This window comes from Carassius auratus, chromosome 4 (assembly GCF_003368295.1).
Source record: "Carassius auratus strain Wakin chromosome 4, ASM336829v1, whole genome shotgun sequence".
NCBI lineage: Eukaryota > Metazoa > Chordata > Actinopteri > Cypriniformes > Cyprinidae > Carassius > Carassius auratus.
The window spans coordinates 13,831,610-13,857,400 of NC_039246.1; the positions used below are offsets into that span (position 1 = coordinate 13,831,610).

At 35.3% G+C, this 25,791-nt stretch overlaps 1 protein-coding gene across 1 annotated transcript in view; it reads left to right on the forward strand.

Annotated features, from left to right (window-relative positions):
* Positions 1–239: 239 nt before the first annotated feature.
* The window catches only part of LOC113059525 (solute carrier organic anion transporter family member 1C1), a 28,748-nt gene continuing 3,196 nt past the window's right edge, over positions 240–25,791 (forward strand). Inside the window, 13 exon segments of the mRNA XM_074559862.1 lie at positions 240–699; positions 3,608–3,759; positions 10,061–10,202; positions 13,847–13,979; positions 15,203–15,321; positions 16,200–16,346; positions 16,555–16,653; positions 19,099–19,344; positions 20,237–20,401; positions 20,818–20,853; positions 20,856–21,012; positions 22,161–22,326; positions 24,277–24,446. Coding sequence (XP_074415963.1) covers positions 3,622–3,759; positions 10,061–10,202; positions 13,847–13,979; positions 15,203–15,321; positions 16,200–16,346; positions 16,555–16,653; positions 19,099–19,344; positions 20,237–20,401; positions 20,818–20,853; positions 20,856–21,012; positions 22,161–22,326; positions 24,277–24,446 — 1,718 coding nt within the window. The 5' untranslated portion in view covers positions 240–699; positions 3,608–3,621.

Below are 25,791 nucleotides of genomic sequence, written 5' to 3' on the forward strand. Positions count from 1 at the left end.
AATAGATCAGAAGACCATTAAATTAGGAAAATCTTTAATGATCAACCCCCATATTTTAATTTGAAGTAAGCTTTTGAGATTTTTTTTTTAAAAAAAAGAGCCCTGCTGCCTCTCAAGGGTTAATTGCACGGTTTGTGTTTCTCAGTATGACTTTAACGTAGGGTAAATCATGACCGAGTGCGTTTATTTGGATAACTTTCATCCACAAGCAAGAAGTCATGTCATGCATTTTATGAATTGGCGGTGATCTAATGGTCTGTCTAGAATCATCCGTGTGAGATAAAGTGTCACCGTTTTATAAAACAGTGATGAGACGGTCAGCGCGCGTGATGTGATCATCCAGAGCCTCTGTGCGCGCTCACGTCACGTGCTTTAGCTCAGTGCATCCAGTCCAGAAACTATCTCACCTCTCAGGAAAGGCTCGTGAGAAACCTACAAGATTGACGTCAAATAGATTCAACTACTCGCTGAACGCGAAGGAATCGGATGTGAGTGGAAGTGTTTGGAAACACCTCCAGGACCAAGTGCCTTTCCTCGTCTCCGGCAGCCCGTGGGAAGTTTCTTTCCATCTGACACATATGATCTGCTCCGTACGCACTCATTCTGGACCACCGGGGACACTCACATATCCATAGATTGTATAACAACCACGAGAAGACGAGACCGGATCGCGCATTCGTATATGATAAGTGAGATCTGGTGAGTAAAACGCAGCTGTTCTTCTGTATAAACCAAGACAGACACGAGACGTTTGACCCAATTCATCTCTCGCTTACAAATTATGGATATGCATTGCGCACCAGACATGACATGGTTTAAAATGCGTCTGGCGGTGCGCAAAGCTGCGTGCGTTTGTGTAAGAAGAGGAGAAAGACAACATCTGCTCGTTAAAAGTAGGTCTGCATGTGGACTGCCGTGTGTTTGTACTGTTTACTAGCTTACTTTGAACGATTGCGAGTTATTGTGCATGTTATACTTGACATATTAATTATATTAACATAGCGTGCTTTTATTATGCATGCTCATGTGGGTTCTAATGCGTTTTTCATTGCTAACAATCAGTCTGTGCTATCGATTGTATACATTCAACAGTCTGTGAGATGTTTTTTTTTACTCTCTCTCTCTGGTCACTCGTTGGATTCATATCAGCTGCTGGTTAATTAGACGCACTTGCGCACTGGTTGTCATGACCACTCATCCACATCAGTTCACCAGACTACAGACTGTTTACCTTCTGCATGCGTCTGATGTATATGTGAGCTCGCAGTTTCGAGATGAATGCCATGCATTAATTCTAAAAAGTTGTGCAGTGTGCTGCAGTGGCTGCTGCTACACAGTTGCACTAGAAATTGTTGTCAAATAATTACCAAAAAAGGTTTAATTAAGCATGAAACTCTGAAGACTGAAATACACTGTAAAATGATTTTTTTGGAGTATGTTTTACCAGAAAATATTAGTTTAGTTTTCATGCTTCAAAATGCAATGTTCGATTCAATGTTACTTGCGGATCCTTCGTGATTGTTTGTAAAATGTAGCAATTTCTGAGTGAAAATCATTTCTATAAGAAATAATTTATTGTAAAATGTACTCCAGTGACCTTAAGTTTTGTTTACAACTTTATACAAAGCTGAAAAGGTTTTGTGTTCGAAGCCAATTTGTTTAAAGATTATTTGTATGATTAAATGCAGAATTTTACCCTTTTTTTAATTTTAAATGATCATCACTCACATTTCAAAGGTAAGTATGTTTTTAGGCTATTAAAAGTCTCTCTCAAACCATAAATAAAAGGTTAAGTGTCTGTGTTTTCATCATGACTTTAATTTAAATCATGACCGAATTGCTTTTATATATACAACTTAAATTCACAAACGTTATGAAATGATCTAAGGCCACACAGATCATTAGATGTCATGAAAGATTCAAACACACATTTTATTAATTCCCAATAATCGTAAACAATCATTAAATGTGACCGTGAGATTTATTTGCAACATCAAATAATAACTTTTACAGGGAAAGTTGATATTAAATTCTATATAAATATTATGATTTCTGCATTCAATGTGTGTGTGTATATATATGTATGTATGCAGTTTTGTGATGTGAATGGTCACATATTAGACTGCTACGTGCTTTTCACTTACAAATGAACTGTGGTGTTATGATGTTGTTGAGTGTATTTCATTAGAAACAAATTAAACCTGGTCATTTAGACATGATATTACAGACCTAATAAAATCAGTCAAACCGATTATTTGTATGTTTCTACAAAGAGCTGATTCATGAAGCATTGTGTCCTTGTGTAAGACACATAACCTCAGGTTACTCTACAGGGACTGTCCCTGAAATAATAAGTGTAGTGACTTAGAAAAGAAGAAAAAGCATCGGCTAAACGACTAAGGTAATCATCTCAGGTTGTGAAGAGAGCTGCAATATTTTTAAGTTGCATGCTTTATATGTCCCATGATTTATGAAAGCTGCCTCTGATATTTATAGTTGGTTGATGTTTCATTTACTGCACTGGCTGCGCTCAAGGACTCATCAAGTTCAATCAGAATGTACAATCAGAGCATGCATAGCTAAATTACCAGCCCATAAGGTTCAAGAAGCCTTGGAGACTTATAGAAGTTGCTTACATGAGCTTCTTGCATATGTGAGCTATAAAGGACCCGATGTTATGATTTTTTATTTTTTTACCAAATAACACAAGTTGCCACTTTAAGTTATGGTTGATAGTTCAATCATAACTTTGTCAAAAAAGCTTGAAGTTTTATTCAACTTGTGTAACATTTACTCGCTTGCTTTGTAACCAATAAATCTTTCAGACTTTATGACAGCAGGCTTATTGTAGTTAAATAAAACTATACATTAATATATTATAAAAGTATCTCAGTGATACTAAAATAACCATTATATGAGCGATATATTAATCTCCCCAACTGTATTTAAGAGTTGTTAGGTGCTGTTAGGGAACAAGTTTGTTCATTTTTAATTGTACTCCTTGTAAAATAATGACTCACAAAGAAGTGTTTGCAGAAACTAACTTGGAGTTTAAATCCTTAAGATATTAAATGCATGTGTTGCACAAGTTCATTGGTTTCGTTTGGCATTGGTCGTTGAGATTAAAATTCCCAAAGTGACGTATAAGGTACATACTGTACACACTGAGCCTGTGCTATTAGATTAGATGAGCACATATATCAGGCCTTTGTTTACATGCTTGCAAAGAGAAGTTTGCACAGTACTCCACTAGACTTCATTGTATCAATTATTCTAAATGCAACGGCACTGCAACGTTTCCCAAGATTTCGTCAATTCAAACATGCATTTTGCTTTGGAACTCGTACCAGGATGTTATAGGAGAAAATGCTCTCCGCATAAAGTTGCACGTTTCTCCTGGGAGCTGATCTTTTTCCGCTGCTATTCTTAGACTTGTCACTTCAATCCGTCTATAAGAAGTGAACGAGAATTGCATTGCGAGAACACAATTCAGAACTTCTGTGTCAAATTCTATTTAAACCTGTAACAAGGACAACATATTCTTGCGAAAAGCAGTTTGTGGCAGGAGAAATGGATCACAAACATATGAAAACTGTTTCTCTTTCAGGGGTGCGTGCATAAATGCCAAGAAACTGCATTAGAGAGACATCACCCAAAGAAAACGAGATCTTCTTGTGGAAAATGGACCCACCGAATAAGGAGAGAAGGTCACCGGAGAATGGCCCCAGCTCGGCTCGGCCCTGTTGCTCAAGCCTCAAGGTAAATCTATTGACTTGAACACCCAAAGGAGCTTTATTATCAATTATAACATTGTGATGGTTGCTGAAGCAGAAGCGTCGGTATATCTGTTGCTTTGAAGGCCTCTGGCGCTGTGACGTCATTGAGTCCAAACAAGATTTAGCTTCAGTTTGTGGTGGAATCTTCTTCTGAAGAGCTGAGCACCGAGAACAGAGGGGGTTTTGAGCCAGCGCTCCTGATGAGATGATTATGGCTAACGATGTAAATAATGAGAGAGTCATGCTCCGCAGTTCCTTTGTCATAAACACATGAGTGCGGCCACAGAAGATCCATTCAGCTCTCTGTATAAGACACTCAGTCATGTGCACCAGTAGATGTAGTGTAAGTTTATAGTGTAAAGGTTTACTCAAGCTCAATTTTAAAACATACAGTACTAATCACCCAGATTTCCGTCATGGAGGTATTTATCGATCATAAATCACTTAATAAACATTACTGGCACTTTGAGGATCAAAAAACACATAAAGGCAACACTAGATTAATCCATGTGGCTCCTGATGATATATTGAGGTATTATGAAGCAAAACGATTGCTTTGTGCAAGAAACTGACCATTATTTAATTGTTTGTTTTAAAATGCATTTGTTTGAATTGATGTTGTCTCTTGAATTAAAAATAAAAAAGTTGATCACAAAATAAATGTGCACATTTCTACCTTATTTATTGCATATTAGTACCTTTATTAATTTAATTTATTATAGGCTAAAGTGCACATATTAGTACCTTTATTAATTTAATTTATTATAGGCTAAAGTGCACATATTAGTACCTTTTGATAAAATACCAGATTTTTTACTATTTTTATGTAGAGAAAAAAATGTGTGTGTTTATATATATATATATATATATATATATATATATATATATGTGTGTGTGTATGGGTGTGTGTGTGTGTGTGCCCAGTTTTTACATTTAAAAGTTAAATGTCAACTTTAATAAAAAGATGTCTTTAGCCACTCCATGTAATGATTTAGAAACACTTTATGTAGTTGAGCACTAAACCATAATTGGCTGTTTGCGAATGCTAATTGATAGCAGGTGGAAGTACACTGTTGTTTTCATTGCACACAATCATGCACGGCTGCTATTTAAGTGATGTGTTTATATTTTAAGTGCAACGATTGCTGGACTTTTTAATTATTCAATGACATGTTTGTTATACAGATAATTGCATATACAAACACTATCCTGCACCAAAAGAATACAGCTTTTGCATCAAACTATAGCAAATGATATGATGAATGATGGCAGAAATCCAAGAGTGCATTCTTAAAGTTGCTCTCTAGGCCATCGAGGGGTTAAATGCCTTTTTAAAGCGCATAACAGCAAAAGCAGAAGATGTTATCAGCTGACTCTTTAGGAGTATCGAACCTCCGACCCTCTGGGTTTTAACGTGTGAATGACTAGCATTCAGAAAGAGCTCTTGTTGAGTTCTCAGATGAGCTATGACAGACTCTGAAAGGCTCAGTGGTTAATTAGTGACATAAATAGTTTTCTACATGCATTAAGATCCGGCACAGATGAGATCCGAATTTAGGGCCTGTTTTTGCTTGGGATTAAATTTGCATGAGACAACAGTGTAAAAGCTGCTTAGAATCAGATTATTTTGCACAGCTGACGAGAGGAGCGAGCACAATGAAAAGGCCATTTTTAAGAAAAGAGACCATGCCGAGTTGCGGTAAATTACATCTTAGATGTGTCCTCATCATAATCCTCGAATAAACCGCACGGAGGCCTGTTCTGATTTCCAAATTCTTTGCTTTAGCTCGAGGTCTGATCTTAGAAATGATCTGCATGCTTCAGGAGCACAGGCTAATCTGATGAATGAAGGTATTGTAATTGTACTCATAGAGACTCTTATGGTAAAGCTGATTAGTGTTTCCAGTGGTGTTATAGCTCTACAAGTTTTCCTCCCAGTAACACAAAAATAAGACATTTTGTCATATCCAGCAAAAAAAAAAACACATTCAAAGATCTGGGGATCAGTCCATTTAGTTACAGTTCATTTATGATCCTTACCAACACCAAATATTTATTAATTATGGTTTTGCTGGGTCTAAAGAAAGGGTTTAAGAAGTGTAATCTGATCTCTGGAAGTCGCTACAGCTGTGAAAAAAAATATTAATAAACATGTCAAAACTATTAAAGATAAACTTTTCCCCATCGAAAACATTACAATGGCTTGAAATTTCTGTATGTTAAATGTTTGTTAAGAATCAAATTTTTGTGCATTTTTTTATTATCATTAGTATATTTTTGTTTTAGTAATTGTGCTGTGTTTTTGTGATTTTCATAATTGTTTTAGTTTTTTTTAAATATGTCTATAGTGTTGATGTTTTTAGTTTTAGTTATTTTCGTATTTAAGTTTAAACTAAATGAAAATGAGAAATGCTTCCTTTGCTAGCTGGCTTTTTTACTTTTATTTATTATAATAACCCTGCATTTAAAAAAAATGTAATTACTTGTTTTTCTTTATTATTATTATTATTAGTTTAGTCATTTAAAAAAATGTGTTAAAATAGTTTTTAAATTTGGGTTTATTTAATTTAGCTGTTCTAGTGCTTAAATTTAAAATGAATAAAAAAAGAAATGTTGACGAGTTTGTTTGTTTTTCAAATATATTTATTTTATATTTCAGTTAATATTTACTGTATGGTTTTAGTTAAAGACAATCAACCCAAATTTGTAAAAAATGTTGGCAACTACCTGAATAAAATACGTTTTTTTTATTTTGTCTTATTTTATTATTTATTTTGTTTTATATGAGTTGATGTTTATTTTATTGAAAATGCATGGTTTTATATATATATATAAAATTAAATGGCAATATGATACATAAATTAATGTACAAATTAATATCCATTAATGATATTAGACTGGAAAGATCATATAAAATGTCATTAGTCAAAAAGTGAGGGAACGCTGAATTAGAAATTCTTCTATAAAATGTTAACGTTTACATTTATTCATTTAGCAGCCGCTTTTATCCAAAGTAACTTACAATTGGGGAATGCATAAAGCGATTCATCTTAAAGAGGCAAATAGACACAGGAAGTGCTCATGATACCAAGTTTCAAGCATTGTTTAAATAAGAACAAGCTAGACAGAGAAAGTATTTTATTTATTTATTTATTTATTTGATGATGAAGTCAGATGAAGTGATGAAAGAGGTGAGTTTTCAGCCGTCGCTTGGAAATTGTCAGGGATTCAGCTTTCCGGATAGAGGTGGGAAGATCATTCCACCAGCCTGGAACGGTAAATGAAAATGTTCTGGAAAATGATTTTGAGTCTCTCTGTGATGGTACTACGAGGCATCGCTCACGAGCGGATCTCAGGCTTCTGGAGGGGAAGTAGATTCGTAATAGTGAGTGGAAGTAGGCGGGTTCTGAGCCTGAGGCTGTTCTTTATGAAAGCATCAGTATTGAACTTAATGTTGAGCTGCAAGCGGCTCCCAGTGCAAGGAGATAAAGAGAGGTGTGATGTGGGCTCTTTTGGGCTTGTTGAAGACCAGTTGTGCTGCTTTATCTGAATCATTTGCAGAGCTTTTTTCTGTATCAGCAATGGAAGGAGAAGCCATGTGCCTGTATGATGTTGCACAGTCGTCAGTGTACAAAGGTGTTCAGTTCTGTGCTGTTCCAGCGCTATGGAGCATGAACTCCAGACGTCAGTGCATGACGGCCGCTCTGGCGCATGCTTGGGAAATCCATAAGCGCGTGAAGAGACCCATGTGCTCCTGAGTGAGGAAATCTCTGGACTGTTGTAAAAGCTGAAAATTAGCCCAGAGGCCATGGCGAGCACGTGTTGCTGTTGGCTGGCGGTCAGATTACTGCGGCCATGTGTAATGTGATCTAAACTGCGCTCCGAGGAGATGAGGGACGTGCCACTGCATTGACAGTAAATTTATGGCCATTTGAAGTCAGTGCATGGATTCTGGCGTTCAGAAAGAAGGGTCATGTGACTATGAAGACTGGAGCAATGATGCAGAAAATTCACAAGAATAAATGACATTTTAGCAAATGAATAAATTACATTTTACAATAGGCTATATTCAGATAGAAAACACTTATTTTAAATTGGTTTTACTGTATTTTGAGCTCACTGATGCAGCATTGGTGAGCAGAGGAGATTAAAAACGTTTCAAAACTATCATGTTTCCAAACTTCATTGAACAGGTGATTGTCCTGTTCACCTTTCAGCTGTGTTTCTATTCTGATGTGTGGCGTGCCTGAAGCATCCAGTGTGCATTACGCACTCTTTCTCACACTCCCTCTCTTTGTGTTATCCTTCTTTAAAACATTAGTTCTTTATCCAGCGTAAAACATGTGCCAAATCAATTGTGTGGATCACTCCGCTGTGGCAAGCCCTGATAAAGGGAATAAACCAAAAGAGAGAGAGAGAAGACATTATAGTTCTTTAATAACCTCCCAAATCCCAGCATGCTTTGCGCTATCCCCTAAAGTAAGCATAAATCTTTCAGAAATGTGAGTGCTCGAGTCCCAGTCGAAGAACACAATCCATTATGACGCAGGGTTGCGTGACCCAGAACAAAGTCGTGAAAACTTGGTTAAGATAAGGACGCAGACTGTAAACACTTTTATGAGAAGAACAGTGTTGGTTAATTGATTGATTGATTATAGATGTTAGAAAATATATCCTTGTCATTATTTTGGACTGAAATGAATCAAACATGACAGTTTTCTGAAGCTGGGTTTGCCTGGGTTGATTTTTTTGGAAAAAGTTTGAGGTCGGTATGATTTGACAATGGTTTTGAAGTCTGTTTATGCAGATGCTGCATTTATTTGATCCAAAATACAGTGAAAATGTTGAAAATCTTTTACAATTTAAAATAACTGTTTCCTATGTGAATATATTTTATAATGTAATTTATTCCTTTGATCAAAGCTGAATTTTCTTCAGTGTCACATCATCCTTTAGAAATAATTCTAATGTGCTGCTTTGCTGCCCGAGAAATATTATATTATATTATATTATATTATATTATATTATATTATATTATATTATATTATATTATATTATATTATATTATATTATATTATATTATATTATATTATATTATATTATATTATATTATATTATATTAAGCCCCACTATTAAATATCAGTTCTTTTTCAGATATTTCCCAAGTGATATTTAACAGGGCAAGGGAATTTTAACACAGTATTATATTTTTCATCTGGAGAATGCCTTATTAATGTCAATTTGTCTGGAATTTATATAGGATTTTATACAAAGTATTAAACAGATTTCAGTAAGTGTGTTATAATACCTTTTCCCTGGGTTATTCCATTTTATTACACAGAAATCTAGCACCCCTGAACTTTTTAAATGATCATTATCAAATAGTATAATTAGTATATACTTTTTATATTAGAAATGATCATTTTATATTATTTATACTTTTATTGAAATCATACTAATTGATATTTTTATAATTCATTTACTATAAAATGTATTAAATATTATAGTGATAATTACAAAAATGCAGGGATGAAAAAAATGTAATGGTACATTAAAAAAAAGGACTTTTATTTGATCTTAAAAATATTGTTTTAATCAAGTTTTACACCGATGAGCTTCTAAAAAGTGATTCAGCTCTTTTTTTCTTCATCTTTGTACATGGGAAATTCAAGTGTGGGTTGAAAGACGACTGTATAGCTGACGATTGGATCATCAAAAGGCTTCTCGTCTCGTCTCGTCTCGTCTCGTCTCGTCTCGTCTGGCCTCGTCTTTTCTCCCCCTCTTTTTTTTGCTTCTTCACCCTTCTTTTCTCCACCTTTCTGTTGATTATTAATGCAGGGAGTGTGCATATGTGCGGGAAACCCCACGAGTGAAGATGCACCCCTGTGCCGAGGCCAAACCTTGATTTGATTTTGGCCCAGAAACCCCCAGCAACAGACGATAAAAGTGTCTGTGTTTCATCATCAAAAACAGCGACTCGTTTTTCCCCTTGTTTTTCTCATATGGAGGCTTAAGTCGGCGTGGTTGAATGCAGTAGCATCGCTCAAGAGCGTGACATAAGCTCCCCTAATCCGCTTTTTGTCTCCACTACCCATAATGCAATGCAGTTTGAGAAATGCATCCCCCCTCCATCTCTCCATCTTTACTCCGGTTCTCTTATCCCCTACGATTTTAAATGCATATTAATGAAGAGTTGCTTCCATGTCCAAAAATAGGTTAATGAGGGAGAGTGCGAGTGCAGCATCTGCCGAATAAAACCTCTCTCTTTCTGTGTCTCTTTACAGATGTTCCTCGTGGCCTTGTCCTTTGCCTACTTCGCCAAGGCATTATCCGGGAGCTATATGAAAAGCACAATAACTCAGCTGGAAAGACGCTTCGACATCCCCAGTTACTTAATAGGTGTCATTGATGGCAGCTTTGAAATAGGTAAGAACCGGATCTCCATGCGTCAGCAGACCTTACGCTGTGTTTCGATGCAGTTGCCAAGGCTCTCGTCTAGCTTTTCACGGCATCCGCAAAATAATACTGAGACACACCATGTGTGCTGCAATTTACGCCTGTCATCGTTTGCAGTGCAGTCGTCCCACAGATTGGACAGTTATGCAACTGCAAACGCGTTAACAAGTCACAACTGCAGCGTAAAACACTCGTCTTCACAAATGCAAATTGCATTTTTAAGCATACACATGCATAAATCATTACATTGCAATAAAAGGCTTTACTTTGATATACAGCATGGTCCCAAAGAAAATATGGTATTACCAGGGTGCAGGGTCATAATCTTTGATTCTTTGATAAACAGAAAACTCAAAAGAACAGTATTTATTTGAAATAGATCTTTGTTAATTATAAATGTCTTTACTGTCTTTACTTTTCACTTTTGATAAATTTTATCAGTCCGATCAATATACTAATCTATTTAATGCATTCTTGCTGAATAAAATTAGAATTGTTTAGAAAATAAATATAAACATACTATTTGAAAAAACACAAATGCAATGTAAATAATCTATTCAATGCATTCTTGCTATATAAAATACAAATATGAATTAATGTGAATACTGTATAATATTTAAATATATAAATATTAATCAATTTAATTCATTTTTGCTGAATAAAAGTAGAAATATTTAGGAAATATATATATTTATAAGTAATATTTTCAAAATAAACAAAATATTGATATTAATTATTCAATGCATTTTTGCTGAATAAAATTACTACTATTAATATAATAAAAGTAAATATAAAATATACAAAAAGTAAAATATAAATATTGATCCGTTTAATGCATTCCTGCTGAACAAAACTACAAATATTTATAAAATACATATAAATATAATATTTATAAAATTAATAATTAAATACATTATAAATAGTAATCTATTCAATGCATTCTTGCTATATAAAATACAAATATGAATTAATGTGAATACTGTATAATATAAAAAAAAAATATATATATATATAGTAATCTATTCAATGCATTCTTGCTGAATCAAATTACAAATATTAATTCATGTAAATATAATATTTCCAAAAATACATAAATAATCTATTCAATGCATCCTTGCTGAATAAAATTAAAAATATTTATCTAAATGTAATATTTGGAAAATAAAAATGAAATAGGAATCTATTATTTGATCACATATTTTTAAAAAATATTACATATTACTATTAACATATTATATTATTATTTACCATCATAAAGATTCTCCCAGAATCTTAATCAATTTATGTTTGGACTTTTTCAGGTGTGCAGGGATGCCAGGATTAAAATAAAAATAAAAAAATATGTTGTAAGGGAGGCCTCTTCATCAAAGACACCATAGAAAGATTGTTTTAATCAAAGCTTCAGAAGTGACTCAGCTCTTTATTCATCTATGTGCATGTACTGTAAAATCATAATCTAGAGTTTGAAAGCGAACATAAACCCTGCTCACACTGCCGCAGACGCCGCTCACATCACATGTTTCCATAGGAGCGGGAAACGGCGTGAAGCCTCGCAGAGATCATGTGTCAGAGTTAGCAACACTGTCTCACTGCCTTGCGTCCCAATTTTCAACAAGTGCTAGAAACAGGCCAAACAAAGGCTGCTGTGTGCGATTGTGTGTCTTGTAAAGCTTTGGGTCAGTTGTTTCTTTTTGGTTCGACTGACCTCCTCACAAACTGAGCCATCGTCTAAATGTCTGAGGATTCCTGTCCTTATTGAAGCTGTCCTGAACGCCACGCTGTGTACAGAACTGTGCAATAATCGTCCTCACAAAGACCTCCGTTCACGGAGCCGTGAAGCTCAGAATCCAAATATATCTGCCAATAAATGTTCCTCACGGACAAAGAAGTCAATCGTGTAGAAATCATTTGGGAGAGTTTGTGGAGCGGATACGTGCGTTCACTCCAGTACCAAATAATACACAAATCAGAATTGCTTTTATTTTACACTTGTTCACCTATAAAAGGAAAATTTGCTGAGAATTCATTTGAAGATAGGTTTGTTTCTTCATCAGATTTGGAGAAATGTAGCAACACATGACTGTCTCGCCAGTGGATGCTCTGCAGTGAATGGGTGCCGTCAGAATGAGAGTCCAAACAGCTGATAAAAACATCACAATAATCCACAATCACTCCAGTCCATCAGTTAACGTCTTGTGAAGCCAAAACCTGCATGTTTGGAAGAAACAAATCCGGTATTAAGACGTTTTTAACTTCAAACCCTCGTTTCTGGTCATAATCTGTAATAACGCTTCCTCCAGTGTGAAAAAGTTAATATCATGTTGTCCCTCACATCAAAATCTAGCCACTTATTTGTTTTAGAGCTTGATTTGTGCAGATTTTTCAGACAAGACCACTTTTTCCACTTGAGAAGCAATGTTTTATGTTTAATAACGCCTTAATGATGGATTTGTTTCTTACAAACACACAAAACATTAAATGAAGCACTGGAGTGGTGTGGATTATTGTGATGTTTTTATCAGCTGTTTGGACTCTCATTCTGACGGCACCCATTCACTGCAGAGCATCCTTTGCTGAACAAGTGATGCAATGCTACATTTCTCCAAAAATGTTCTGTTCTGATCAAAGAACCAAAAACATCTATAACTTTTCTGATCTGAGAGTGACTGAATTTTCAGCAAATTTTAATTTGTGGGTAAACGTTTCCGGTAACACTTTAGAATAATGGTCCATTAGTTAACGTTAGTTAATTAATTAATTAACATGAACAATACATTTATTACTGTATCTTTGTTAATGAAAATACAGTTATTCATTGTTAGTTCATGCTAATTCAGAGTGCATTAACTAATGTTAACAAGCACAACTTTTGATTTGAATAATGCATTAGTAAATGTTGAAATTAACATCAACTAAGATTAATAAATGCTGTAGAAGGATTATTCTTGCTTAGATCATATTAACTAAAGTAGTTAACTATCAATAACTAATGGACCGTTATTCAAAAATTTTACCACTTTTCTTTTAATATCCCCTAACAGTTTTGGAAACAGAAAATGTACACAACCCATTATTGGATTATTAAACTTTAGGTTTGATCACGTCTTCTGTTCAGAGATTATTTCAAAATTATCAAATAATCAATATGTCAGTCATAGATTAAACCTAAAAATGACATTAAAATCCTCTGTAGAATAAAGTAGATATGTGAAGATTGCGGTCTATATATTGATCTTCTATATTGATGTTAGTTTTTCTCATCTTAAACAAAAAATAAGATATTTTGAAGGATGTTGGTAACCAAACAGCTGACAGGAGCCATTGACTACCTTATTATTTATTTTCTATACTATAAAGTCAATGGCTACCGTCAACATTCTTCGAAATATCTTCTTTTGTGTTCCATGAAACTCATTCCAGTTTGGAACAACTTAAGATGCTGATAGAATTTAAATTTTTGGGGGAACTGTCACTTTAAGGTTAGCTGCTTCCTTAAGATAATGCTTTTTTATTTGGATTTTCTTTTAAATAATTTGTTTAATTCTCAGCTCAATTGCAATTTCAGCATCATTGAATGTTTCCCCGAATTGCTTTTTCTCATTCTCTGCTTCTAGGTAACTTGTTGGTGATCGCCTTCGTGAGTTACTTTGGTGCCAAACTTCACCGTCCGAAGATCATCGCCATCGGCTGCCTGTTGATGTCACTTGGGACTTTTCTAATTGCCTTGCCGCATTTTATAATCGGACGGTAAGCCAACGTTTTATCTGTAAGTGAAAATGTGTGTGATGTCAGCAGGGTGAGATGTTTTACAGGGTCACATGGATCCAGTTTAATCTCGTTACAGCCCACGGATGCCATCGAGTCGTGTTTAGTGTGTGTTTGTGGTGAGATGCTGTGTGCCGTTTCTTTATCAGATGTGTTTCTTTGCATCGTAAAGCTGCTGCGTCAAGGAAACACTTTTAGTTGATATACAGAACAAACAGAATTGTGCATGGCCTCGCTCTACTCATTCAAATTTGACTTCATCCTTGTAAATCAACATGCAGTCTCAACCTTGAAAGTGTGCCAGGTTTTCAGTTTTACATGCCGCTCTTCGAGGGCACCACAGCTCGGATGTATTTAAAGACACTCGAGTGCAATTTCCTTGACATGCTGTATTTTATGTTAATGTTTCGTATGGCAGTGTTTTTGAAGTACATTATTTATAGAAATGATGCATTCTGTAATGCATCTACGGCAGCAGCATGCTCACAGTGTGAACGGAAAGTATTCAGACCCCCTTAAATTTTTCACTCTTTGTTATATTGCAGCCACTAAAATAATTTAAATTACTTTTCTTTCCTCATTAATATACACACAGCACCCCATATTGACAGAAAAACACAGAATTGTTTTTGCAGATTTATTAAAAGAGAAAAACTGAAATATCGCATGGTCCTAAGTGTGTGTGTGTGTGTGTGTGTGTGTGTGTGTGTAAAACTAACTATTTTTATTATTTAATTATCATTACAATGTTTTTTACTGTCCTTATTGTTGACAGTATAAACAAATAAATAATATTTGTATTATCTATTTTGTAATTATATTATAATACACCTTTTCCATCTTAAATAATAATTATATATATATATATATATATATATATATATATATATATATATATACATATATATATATATATATATATATATAAAATGAACTTTTTATTATTTAATTATCAATGTTTTTTTCTGTCCTTACTATTGACAAAATAAAATATGTATTTATTTTTACTAACACTTTTACTATTATATTAATGAAATATTATTATGGTTATTTTTTTCGTGATCTTTTCCATCATCATTATTGTTCACAAATTAAACTGACCTAAACGTGTGTGTTGCATCAATCTCTATCTTGTATCCCTGTTGTTGTGTCATGTGACATGGTTTCTGATTTCTGCTGCCAACTTGTTGATGTTTTATATGCAGTTACAAGTTTGAGACATCAATTCAAACGTCTGTGAACTCGAGCAGTATCGTCTCTCCATGTCCAGTGGCTTCTGGTGTTTTGGCCACGGCACCCAGCACTACTGCAGGACCGAGCTCAGGTACACAACCATCTATGAGTCTTGCTGGTTAAACTAGTTATAAAACCAGAGGGGGACCAACAGACGCTGGGGCCTTGTAGCGCTTCATATGGTTTAATATAGTCCTATCTTATGCCAATGCGTCATATCTGCTGAATGAAACCAATACTTGTTTCTTACAGATTTTGGAGTGCTGCTTCCAAAAATACTGCCTGTTTTGTTCGAGCATGGCACACTTCCTTATAAAATCTTTGCATTTTTTTGTATTTTTACATTTACAACCATTTATGTGTTGTATTATCCATTAATTACCAGAAAAACTGCCATTAAGACATGATTTCTGTCTTCATCTTAGCCAGGTTACATCTATTTGTTCAATTCTCAGCTGATTTTCATATGTAGGACATTATTTGATGCCTAATCCTGATTTCAAGGTTAGAATTAGTGACGGAAAAAAATGCAGACATGACCCTGATGTTTTCTGCTTTCTGAGGGTGATTTACTGTACTACAGATACTGACAGGAAAAGCAGACTTTGTAAAAAGCTTATTTGGTGAAGTTTATTGACATTAAATACAGTCTCCTTTGCAGATTGTAAGTTAAATTATGCATTTTAATATTGTCATTCAAAACACACACACACACACACACACAAAACTTGGCATTTGGCTTCTTTTTTTTGTATAATTTGAAAAACTTTCATTCTTTTTACATTGACATTTTAATTCAGCATCACCAAATTAGCTAATATTAGGCCATTTTTTCGAGATGCATGGCTGTGCAATAATCTGTCGTGCTTTGTTTATCCCGTCCCATTATATCTGGTATATCTGACTTTTCACTTCCTTGAAATGCCTGTCATTTGCAACCATTCTCACCTCCTCTTCCCTCTCTCTCAGGTTGCGAACACGAGTCCAGGTTGTCCATGTGGATCTATGTTTTCCTAGGGAATATCTTGCGAGGAATCGGCGAGACCCCAGTGCAGCCTTTGGGAATCTCATACATCGATGATCACGCTCTGGAGGAGAACGCAGCCTTCTACATCGGTACATCTACACGTTTGTTCATGCATATACGATTAGAGTGAATATAGGACAGATATGCATTTGCTGCTTCATCGATTAACATGCATTCAGAAAGAATCCCAGACTGTTTTGCCCTTTAACGGCTTCCTGGTATTAATTGTTTTTCCTAGGGAGCATGGTCTTTCTTGGTAAACAGCCCAGACTAATCAATTCTTGCTGTCTGCATTAGGATGCGTCCAGACGATATCAGTCATCGGCCCAGTGTTTGGCTACCTGCTGGGGTCCGTCTGTGCCAAGATATACGTGGACATTGGATTTGTCAACATGGGTGAGTGAAACAGTGATGCACTATTTCCTAAAGGAGTCATTGAGTTCAGTTGCATGACTTGAATGCTTTGAATATTGTCTCGTACATCTCTGAAAATGTACAAGTCAAGGTTTTATTGAATATAAAGAGCAAAAAATTATAGAAAATGCTTCTATTGTATATGTTTTCATGGGGTTCATCTAGGCTAGACTAGTGAAACTCAAACTCCTTTTTAAAGAAGTAATTCGCTGTGAAGTCGAGAGGAAATCTGGAGGAAATTCAGCTTATTCATATTAGTCTTATTTTGTTTGTATTTCAAACAAAAGCGGGAAGAAATAAGAAACTTTGTTGTTTCTTGTTTGAAAGCCGCAGAGGCTGTTTATGTTGGATCTGAGTGTGTTTTTGGCATGCGAATGCGCACTTTATTTAACTTGGGACGATGTAAAGGGTCATAAATGTTAAGCTGCGATTTATCCAACAGCTGTTTTGGATGAGATGTGCCTTTGGAATGAGACTGAGAGGTTAAAGGGGACATAAGCTGAAACATGTAATATCCTTAAATTGCATGATATTAATATTAGATATGGGCATGTGTACTTTCACAGAAGGGTCAGAAATCAGTGATCAGTGCATCATGATGTGTGACGCTGATTCCTTCCAGAACTCTTTTTTTGGCATTGCAAATTTTATTTACTGTATGTGAAATGATGTGTGTTGGAGACACGGGCCGTTCCTTCATGTATAATATAGCGTTACACCCTGAAGTCAAGACATTTGGCAGTAAAGTTAAGCTGTAAGATATTGTATAGTAAATATTCAGCCAATAAAAACTATATCACATACCTAAATATCAAATGTTTTGGCTTTAATTTTATTTAATGGACAATAAAACAAAGTACAGACTACAACATCTGCATCATAAACATAAATCCTTGCTTGAATATTGTTTCTATAGAGATTTCTACATTTAATGATACTAAAGATTACATAAATAAGATTTTTGAATACACTTTGGAAAGAAGTATCTAATGCTGTAGGGAGGATGCATTTTAATCAAAAATATTGATGCAATTTAAAATAGCTTTTTTCTATGTGAATATATTGTAAACTGTTATTTATTTCTGTGTTCAAAGCTGAATTTTCAGCATCATTATTCCATTCACGTTATCCTTCAGAAATCATTCTAATATGCTGATTTGCTGCTCGAGAAACATTTCTTACTATTGTTAAGTTTGAAAACATTGTTTTTGCTGTTTAATATTTTTGTGTAACTGTGTGATACTCTGTCATTCAAAAAACATGTCACAGTGCAAACAGATAAACACGTGCATGTGTGTCGTGCATACTAAAAATGAATTTTGCTCATGCATTCTGGATTAATTGTAAAGGTTTGACAGAACTGGCTGGAAGACCTGCAAAGAGAGCATTGCAATAGTCCAGCCTGGACAGAACAAGAGCTTGAACGAGGAGTTGTGAAGCTTGTTCCGAAAGAAAGGGCCCGATCTCTTTGATGTTGAATAAAGCAAATATGCAGGACCACGTAATTTTAGTAATATGGTCTGGTTGATGTGCCTAAACGTATAATGAAATTGTGATGAAATGATGAGTTTGATGGAACCACAAGCAGTTCTGTCTCGGCAAGGTTGAGTTGAAGGTGATGGTCCTTTATCCAGCAAGAAATGTCTTTTAGACAAGCTGAGATGCGAGTACGTACCGTCCGATTATCTGGATGGAATAAGAGTTAGAGTTGAGTGTCATCAACATAGCAGTGATAAGAAAAGCCATGTTTCTGAATGAGAGAACTTAGTGATGCCATGTAGACAGAAAAGAGAAGTGGTCCAAGAACTGAGCCCTGAGGCACCCCAGTAGACTTGGACACCGCACCTCTCCAATATACTTTGAAGGACCTGTCTATGAGGTAGGACTCAAAACACTGGACTGCGGTTTTCCTGATATGCCTTTTGCCAATAGAGTTGACAGGAGGATCTGGTGGTTAACTGTGTCAAAAGCAGCGGACAGATCCATTATATAATTTTGACTCGCATTATATAATGCAGTAGTCATATAGACCACTTTCATGCTGCTTTTATAAATCTTGTTGCATAATTCCCGAATTTTGTATGGAAAAATAACAGTTTGAGCACTCCACTGAACATCTCGTTTTGTAGTTCAGGATTAAATGTGCCAAAGAAAATGTGCTTGATACATTCCGTGTTTATGTGAAATGCTACAAACGTTTCGATCTCCTGGCAACATGGAGACTGTCTGAGCATGCATGATAAGCTGAGAGCGTCGAGAGAGAGCGCGAGACACATCTAAGACTGTCTGTGGATCACAGTCTGCATCTGCCTCAGCTGTCTGCCTGGCCCAAATATTCTGAACATGTGACAAGCTGCAGTAAGCCTCGTAGTATCTGTATTCTCACTGTTGACATATGTGTGTGTGTGTGTGACTGTCTTCTCACAGAGAGCATTAGCATCACCCCGGGAGATGCACGCTGGGTAGGCGCCTGGTGGCTGGGATACCTTATTGCAGGATTCATCACCCTGCTCTCGGCGGTGCCGTTTTGGTTCTTGCCCAAGTCTTTGCCCCTGCCAGAGAAACGGCTTGCCAAGTATTCTCCAGAGCGGACCAGCTTCATCAAAGACTCGCCCCTGCTGGAGCACAAGCACCAGGCAGATGAGCCAGCGAACTTCCTAGAAATGGCCAAAGGTAAATCACCTAGAATTCACAGAAAAATTCACCATCTAAAATATCAGACGTCTGCGCTGGTCCAGGCTGCATAAAAAAGCACATTTGGATATTGATGACCCATGTAAAGTGCTGTAATGTCATTGCATTAATTTGCTAAATATCAAACCAATTGGCATTTATTTTCGCCTTATAAAGTCTATTGTATCATATTTGAATGTCTAAGGCCTCTAAATGATCTAAATTCTACTGAAAACCTGTAGTACGTCATTTACTGCATGCCTTATATACTTTTTTAAATTAAGTTTTTATTAACGATTTTCCCAAGCCTCCAAAACATCTTACATCTTCTGAGGACCATTTATTTCTTCATCTCTCAATCAGCACTAGATTGCATTGCAATATATGTTTGTATCATTTCATTGTCATCTACCTAAGATATATTATTGGAGAAATAGAGTGAACGCTGATATTTATAGCATTTTATGGTATCTGCTGTACTGTTATAAAGATCTCATTGATCAGAATTTCACCACTTTTTGTCTATAAATCTGCACCAAATTGCATATATTTACTCGGTTTGGGATTTTGAATGAAAGTGAGCTGTTTATTCCTCCATATTTTCACTATATCAGACTATGAGACATAAAAGCGTGATAGATTAAATAAGTTAATCAGCATGTTGATATGCCAGACCTGTGAGGTGGATGGATTATCTTGCCAAAGGAGAAGTGCTCACTAACACAGATTTAGACATATTTGTGAACAATATTTGAGAGTAAAATATTGAAAAAGTCTTAGATCTTTGAGTTCAGCTCATGGAAAATGGGGGCAAAAACCAAAGTGTTTGCGTTTATAATTTTGCTCAGTGTATTTGCATCATTCTTAAACATTTTGTATTCATGTTTTTCAGACTTTTTGCCAACGCTGAGATCCCTTTTGGGGAACCCAGTCTACTTCTTATATCTCTGCATCACCATCATCCAGTTCAACTCTTTGATCGGTATGGTGACATACAAGCCGAAATACATCGAGCAACATTACGGACAGTCAGCATCCAAAGCCAACTTTTTAATGGGTATGTCGTCTTCCTCTAAACACGCAGATATATTACAGTTCACAGTGCAGCTGTGACCTTAGAGCTACGTGTTTTGATTCTGTTTTATTAATGCGTGTTGAATATTAATCTATGGTTCTTATATCAGATCTAAATGTTTTTATAGCTCGGATAAATCACAGTATGATATGGACCATTACTGCATATGTAAGAGAACGAAATCCAAAAATAATATCAGCACTATGTATGCAGACACTGGAGACAGTTGTGCATTTCGGGAAACGGCATTAGCATTTGAAAATCAAACGGAGGGAAAACAAATAAACCTATTCTGTATCCCTTAACCTTTCAACCACAAGATGACCCGTCGCCTTTGTTTCAAATCGGTGATGCTGCTCCTTTGATCCAGATTTTCCTGATGCCGTCTGTTTTTTCAGGAGTGATCAACATCCCAGCCGTAGCTTTGGGAATGTTCTCGGGGGAGTGATCATGAAGAAGTTCAAGCTGAGCATCATGGGAGCAGCCAAGTTTGCGCTGGGAACGTCTCTCCTGGGCTACTTCCTGTCGCTTTTCTTCTTTGCCATGGGATGTGAGAATGCCAGTGTGGCCGGCATCACCAGGTCATACAATGGGTAGGATGAGACCTTCAGTTTGGCTTCTGCTCAAATCTGGGGCCAGTTGCATAAAAACAGTTGTTGTGTCTTAAAATCTAGTCTGACCAATTTGCGGTTAGCCAATGGGTTATCGATCGAAAAAAGTTCCTAAATGAAAAAAAATGACTTGGTGAAGACTAGTCCAAGTAGTTCATGTAATCTGCCCTATTGAGGGCCCATGGCATAGTTGACTTAGGGAATTGCCTGGGGAGCAGCACAATTGTTTTTTTGTTTTGTTTTTTGACCATTTTTTCCTCTTGTGACCATTGTGTGGTCCTACACCCATATATTAAGCAAAATAATTTCTGACAGTTATCATAATTTTTGTACTGATCGATCATCGAACTGATTAAAATAATGTGAGAATAAAATAAAATAGACATAAACGTAAAATGAAAGAAAATCCTTTTTATGCCAAGATTGGAACACATCATAAAAATGATGAATTACTGAAGCAGGCCTTATAAATGAAACAATACATTTACTGATAATTAATGAATATTGATGATGAAAATTGTATGATTCTCAATCCAACAGAGATCTACCAATCACAAATCAACTTCAAAATAGTTCTTACTCCTAGTGGGAGTGAGGTTTCCTCTTGAGAAAACAAAAATTAAATAAACAAATATGTGTGTGTGTGTGTGTGTGTGTGTGTGTGACCCTGGAGCAGAAAACCAGTCTTAAGTCACTGGGGTATATTTTTTAGCAAAAGCCAATATAGCATCATATGGGTCAAAATTAGATTTTTCTTTTATGTCAAAAATCTTTAGGATATTAAGTCAAGATCATGTTCCATGAAGATATTTTGTAAATTCCCTACCATAAATATAACAAAACTTTTTTTTTGATTAGTAATATCCATTGCTAAGAATTCATTTGGACAACTTTAAAGGTGATTTTCTCAGATTTTCAAATAGTTGTATCTCGGCCAAATATTGTCCGATCCTAATAAACCATACATCAATTCAGCTTTCAGATGATGCATATATATATTTCTGTTTTACTGAAGTGCAAGTCAACAGTGATCTTTTTACTGACCTGTATGACACAAAGGTATTAATTATTGCTAAATGATAAGAGGTGGATGAGCCAGTAACAATCTGCTTGTTACGTTTAACAAACAGGACAGAAAGTCTGTACAACGAGGACAAATATCTCTTGGCGTCCTGCAACACAATCTGTGACTGTCCCAGAAGAAACTGGGACCCCGTGTGCGGTGAGAACGGCCTCACCTACGTCTCCCCCTGCCTGGCTGGATGCCGGACGTCCCACGGCTCTGGAATGGACACGGTAAGCACGGCCTCTGAACCGGGAGTGTGACTCTGGAACAATGGCGTGTGTTTGTTGTCCCGTCCCTTCAAAGAATGCGAGCCACATTGTGTTGTGTTTCAGATGCCTTGAACTCGGCTTTTCCCAGCACTCTCTGAAGGGTGTGCACAACCTGTTTGTCTTCAGCACAAAGGCTATATTGAATTTTTGTACCTTCTCTGAAACTTCCTGAGACACGGTTCCTTCCCTGTCTCTCTTTGAGAGCACAGACCTGCTCGGTTCTGTCTAAACACTGTGGAGATTCATAGCATCTGAACGGCTGCGATACTCTTCCTCCCTCCCATCCTGTGTGTCCATTTCATATCTCCAGCATCTGTTATACGCACTGTCTTTTGTCCTTTCCTTTCAGACTGTTGCTAAAGAAAGAAGTAGTGTAATCTTTTGTTGAGTTTATCTCAATCAAAGAGCACACTGTGACTGGATTTGTTCAGTATGCGGACAGCTTATATTTTTAGAGGATGTTACGTTTTTTTTTTTTTTTTTACATTTAAGTAGAAAATGTACAAGTATAACATCTATAATATTAAACATCTAATTTATTTTCTCCATATATATGTATAGAGAGAAAGAGAGATATTTTTAATAGTAAGATTAAACATTTTTATTTTTATAAATGTATTATATGCTTCTGTTGAAGCCATAAGTCAGTGATTTTTACATTAATTTCTTTTTTAGAAACAACTACATTATCTTAAAATAACTTTTTTCTTTGCATTTTACATTTACAATAATTGTACATTTTTACATGTTATATTTGCCTGTGAAGTACATAGAAAAATGTATTAAAGGTGGTCAAAATAATGCATTAATATTCACATGCCACATTAAATAAAAATGGTCAGTGCAGTGCACTCTATGATAGAAAATGTAGAAAAATAAAAATATATAATTCCAATAAATATAATTGAAAAATAATCAATGCATAAGCAATGCACTTAATTTAAGTTGATTTTATTTTTATTTTTCTTGGTTTATAAATGACTACAATAACTTTTACATTTTTTTTCTTTTTACATTTAGAACAATTGTAAATTTTTACATGTTACATGTGCCTGTGAAGTTCATAGGAAAATGTATTAAGGCTGGATAGAAAATTGCATTAATATTCCTATACCAAATTAAAAATAGTCAATGCGGTGAAATAAAAATATAATAAATATAATTGGTACAGAAATAACTTGAGCAACACACTTCATCTAAATTGATTTTATTTCATTAGATTTTTTTTAGTTGATAAACAACTGCAATAACTTTTAACAACTTAAAAAAAATTCATTGCCTTTTATATTTAGAACAATTGTAAATTTGTACATTTGCCTGTGAAGCTCATAGGAAAATGTATTAAGGCTTGACAAAATAATGCATTAATATTTATCACACTGAAAATAATGTAAAGTGCGAAAATAGAAAAAGGAGAAAATAAAAAATATAATTACCATATTATTGGTAAGTAACTTGAACAGCACACTTAATCGAAATTAATTTTATTTAATTACATTTTTTTTTCACAATCCAATATTATCAATATTATTTGCGCGTCATGTGACCATTTTGAATATTTCTGCTACATAATGGGGTCAGTAGCTCATTCCCTTTTACCTTTTGTCTGCTTTTCTTTCTTATTAATTTAGCTTCAAATCAAAGATTGCAAGAAATAAAAGAACCAGTTTTAGAAATGGTTGAATGCTGTTTAATATAAGCTCATAAACTGCATGAATAAAACTTTTAATGACTTTTTTTATTAATCGCCCATACTGTATCAGACAGTATATGTGATGGAAGTTGTTAAAAATTGTGGTTAGGACATCACTGCATTGAGTAAGTTGCATCAAAGCAGTAACGAGCAACAGAGCACTGCATTGTGAAGTTGTTTTGCGTATGATGTGCTGTGTGTGTGTGTGTGTGTTTCAGGTGTTCGAGCAGTGCAGCTGTGTAGCAGTCGGGAATCATACGGCCAGTGTGGGCCAATGCAACAACAGAGACAACTGCCATCGAGTCTTCCCCTACTTCCTGGCTCTGTCTGTCATCACTTCCTTCATCATCTCGCTGGGCGGAACGCCGGGATACATGCTGCTCATCAGGTGAATATCGGACCGTGATTTGTTGTTCACGAGCCGCCGATGCTCCTGAGAGTTACGGCTCGCTTTAAGGGAATGAATCACCCAGAAATAAAAACATTTGCAGAAAATGTGCTCAACCTCAGGACATCAAAGATTTTGGATCATAGTTGTGTTTTTATCAGCTGTTTAGACTCTCATTCTGACGGCACCCATTCACTGCAGAGCATGCATTATTGAGCAAATGCTTCAAAATGTCTAATCTAATAAATATTAGAAAGTTGGTTAAGTGAACTTTGTTTGCATGCTATCGTTTCATAGACAACAGAAGGGAAGCACAGAAAGGTCGTCCAGTCATGTGTTTGGTTTTTCCCCCTCACAGTTCAAAAGCAGATAACAGATGAAAACTGACTGCGTGTTTCTGCGGCACTAATGTGATTTTCCCCTCATTATTCCGTGTCTTAGTAGAGGACTGTAGGCCAGTCAAAAATGTCACTCGATCGAATGCAAAATCGGTTGAGACAAGTTTATGGTCACTTGTGGAGTTCAGTAATCAGACTTGTCTTGAAAGGAAAAGCTTTAGCACCAGGGACTGTCAGCTTTCTCCCAAAGCTCAGTCAGCTGACGCTGCTGGAATGCTCAGCCTCCCTCGGGCTAAATTAGGTTAGCAGCGCTGGCCCGGCTTTGTTTGGTGAAATCAAAATTCCTGTGTGTCTGTAGCTTCTGAGAGAAGACGTGATTACTTTGGATGAAGTAATCTACATAGTGCTTTTCTAAAGTCTAGTGGCTTGATTCAATAGAAATCGCTGTGTTCCTCATCTTAGCAATATAAAATCAATGTATTTTCATAAAAATGTTTCCGTCATTATGGACAATTCATCAATGCATGTTAAAGATTTTAATTTAAGAAACCATAACAATTTATGCTACTTTTTTCCATCTGTTTAAAAATACAAATAACCAAAATATCTTTATAAAAATTATATTTAAATGTCTTAATTCAAATACAGTGGACAAAGTAGCAGTTCATGGTACTGTAATAAGGTTATTTATTTTCCTTATAAATGTTTCTTATCTTGTGTACAATGCATGTTATTTTAAAAAAAAAATTTTCAACAAAATATAATTTCTGCTTTTTTAAGGCATGTAAAAATAAAAATAACTTTTTACAATATTTTATGAATGCAAATGTCTTCATATTAAATCAAAATCAAAACCCTATTTTTATATTTATTTTCATAATATATACATTCATAACATGCAATGATTATTCAATTTATTAAGACAAACAAAAATCGGGTTGATAACATATTTTTATTATTACAATTTTTACATGCATTTGCATGCAAAATTAAAATAATTTTATTAG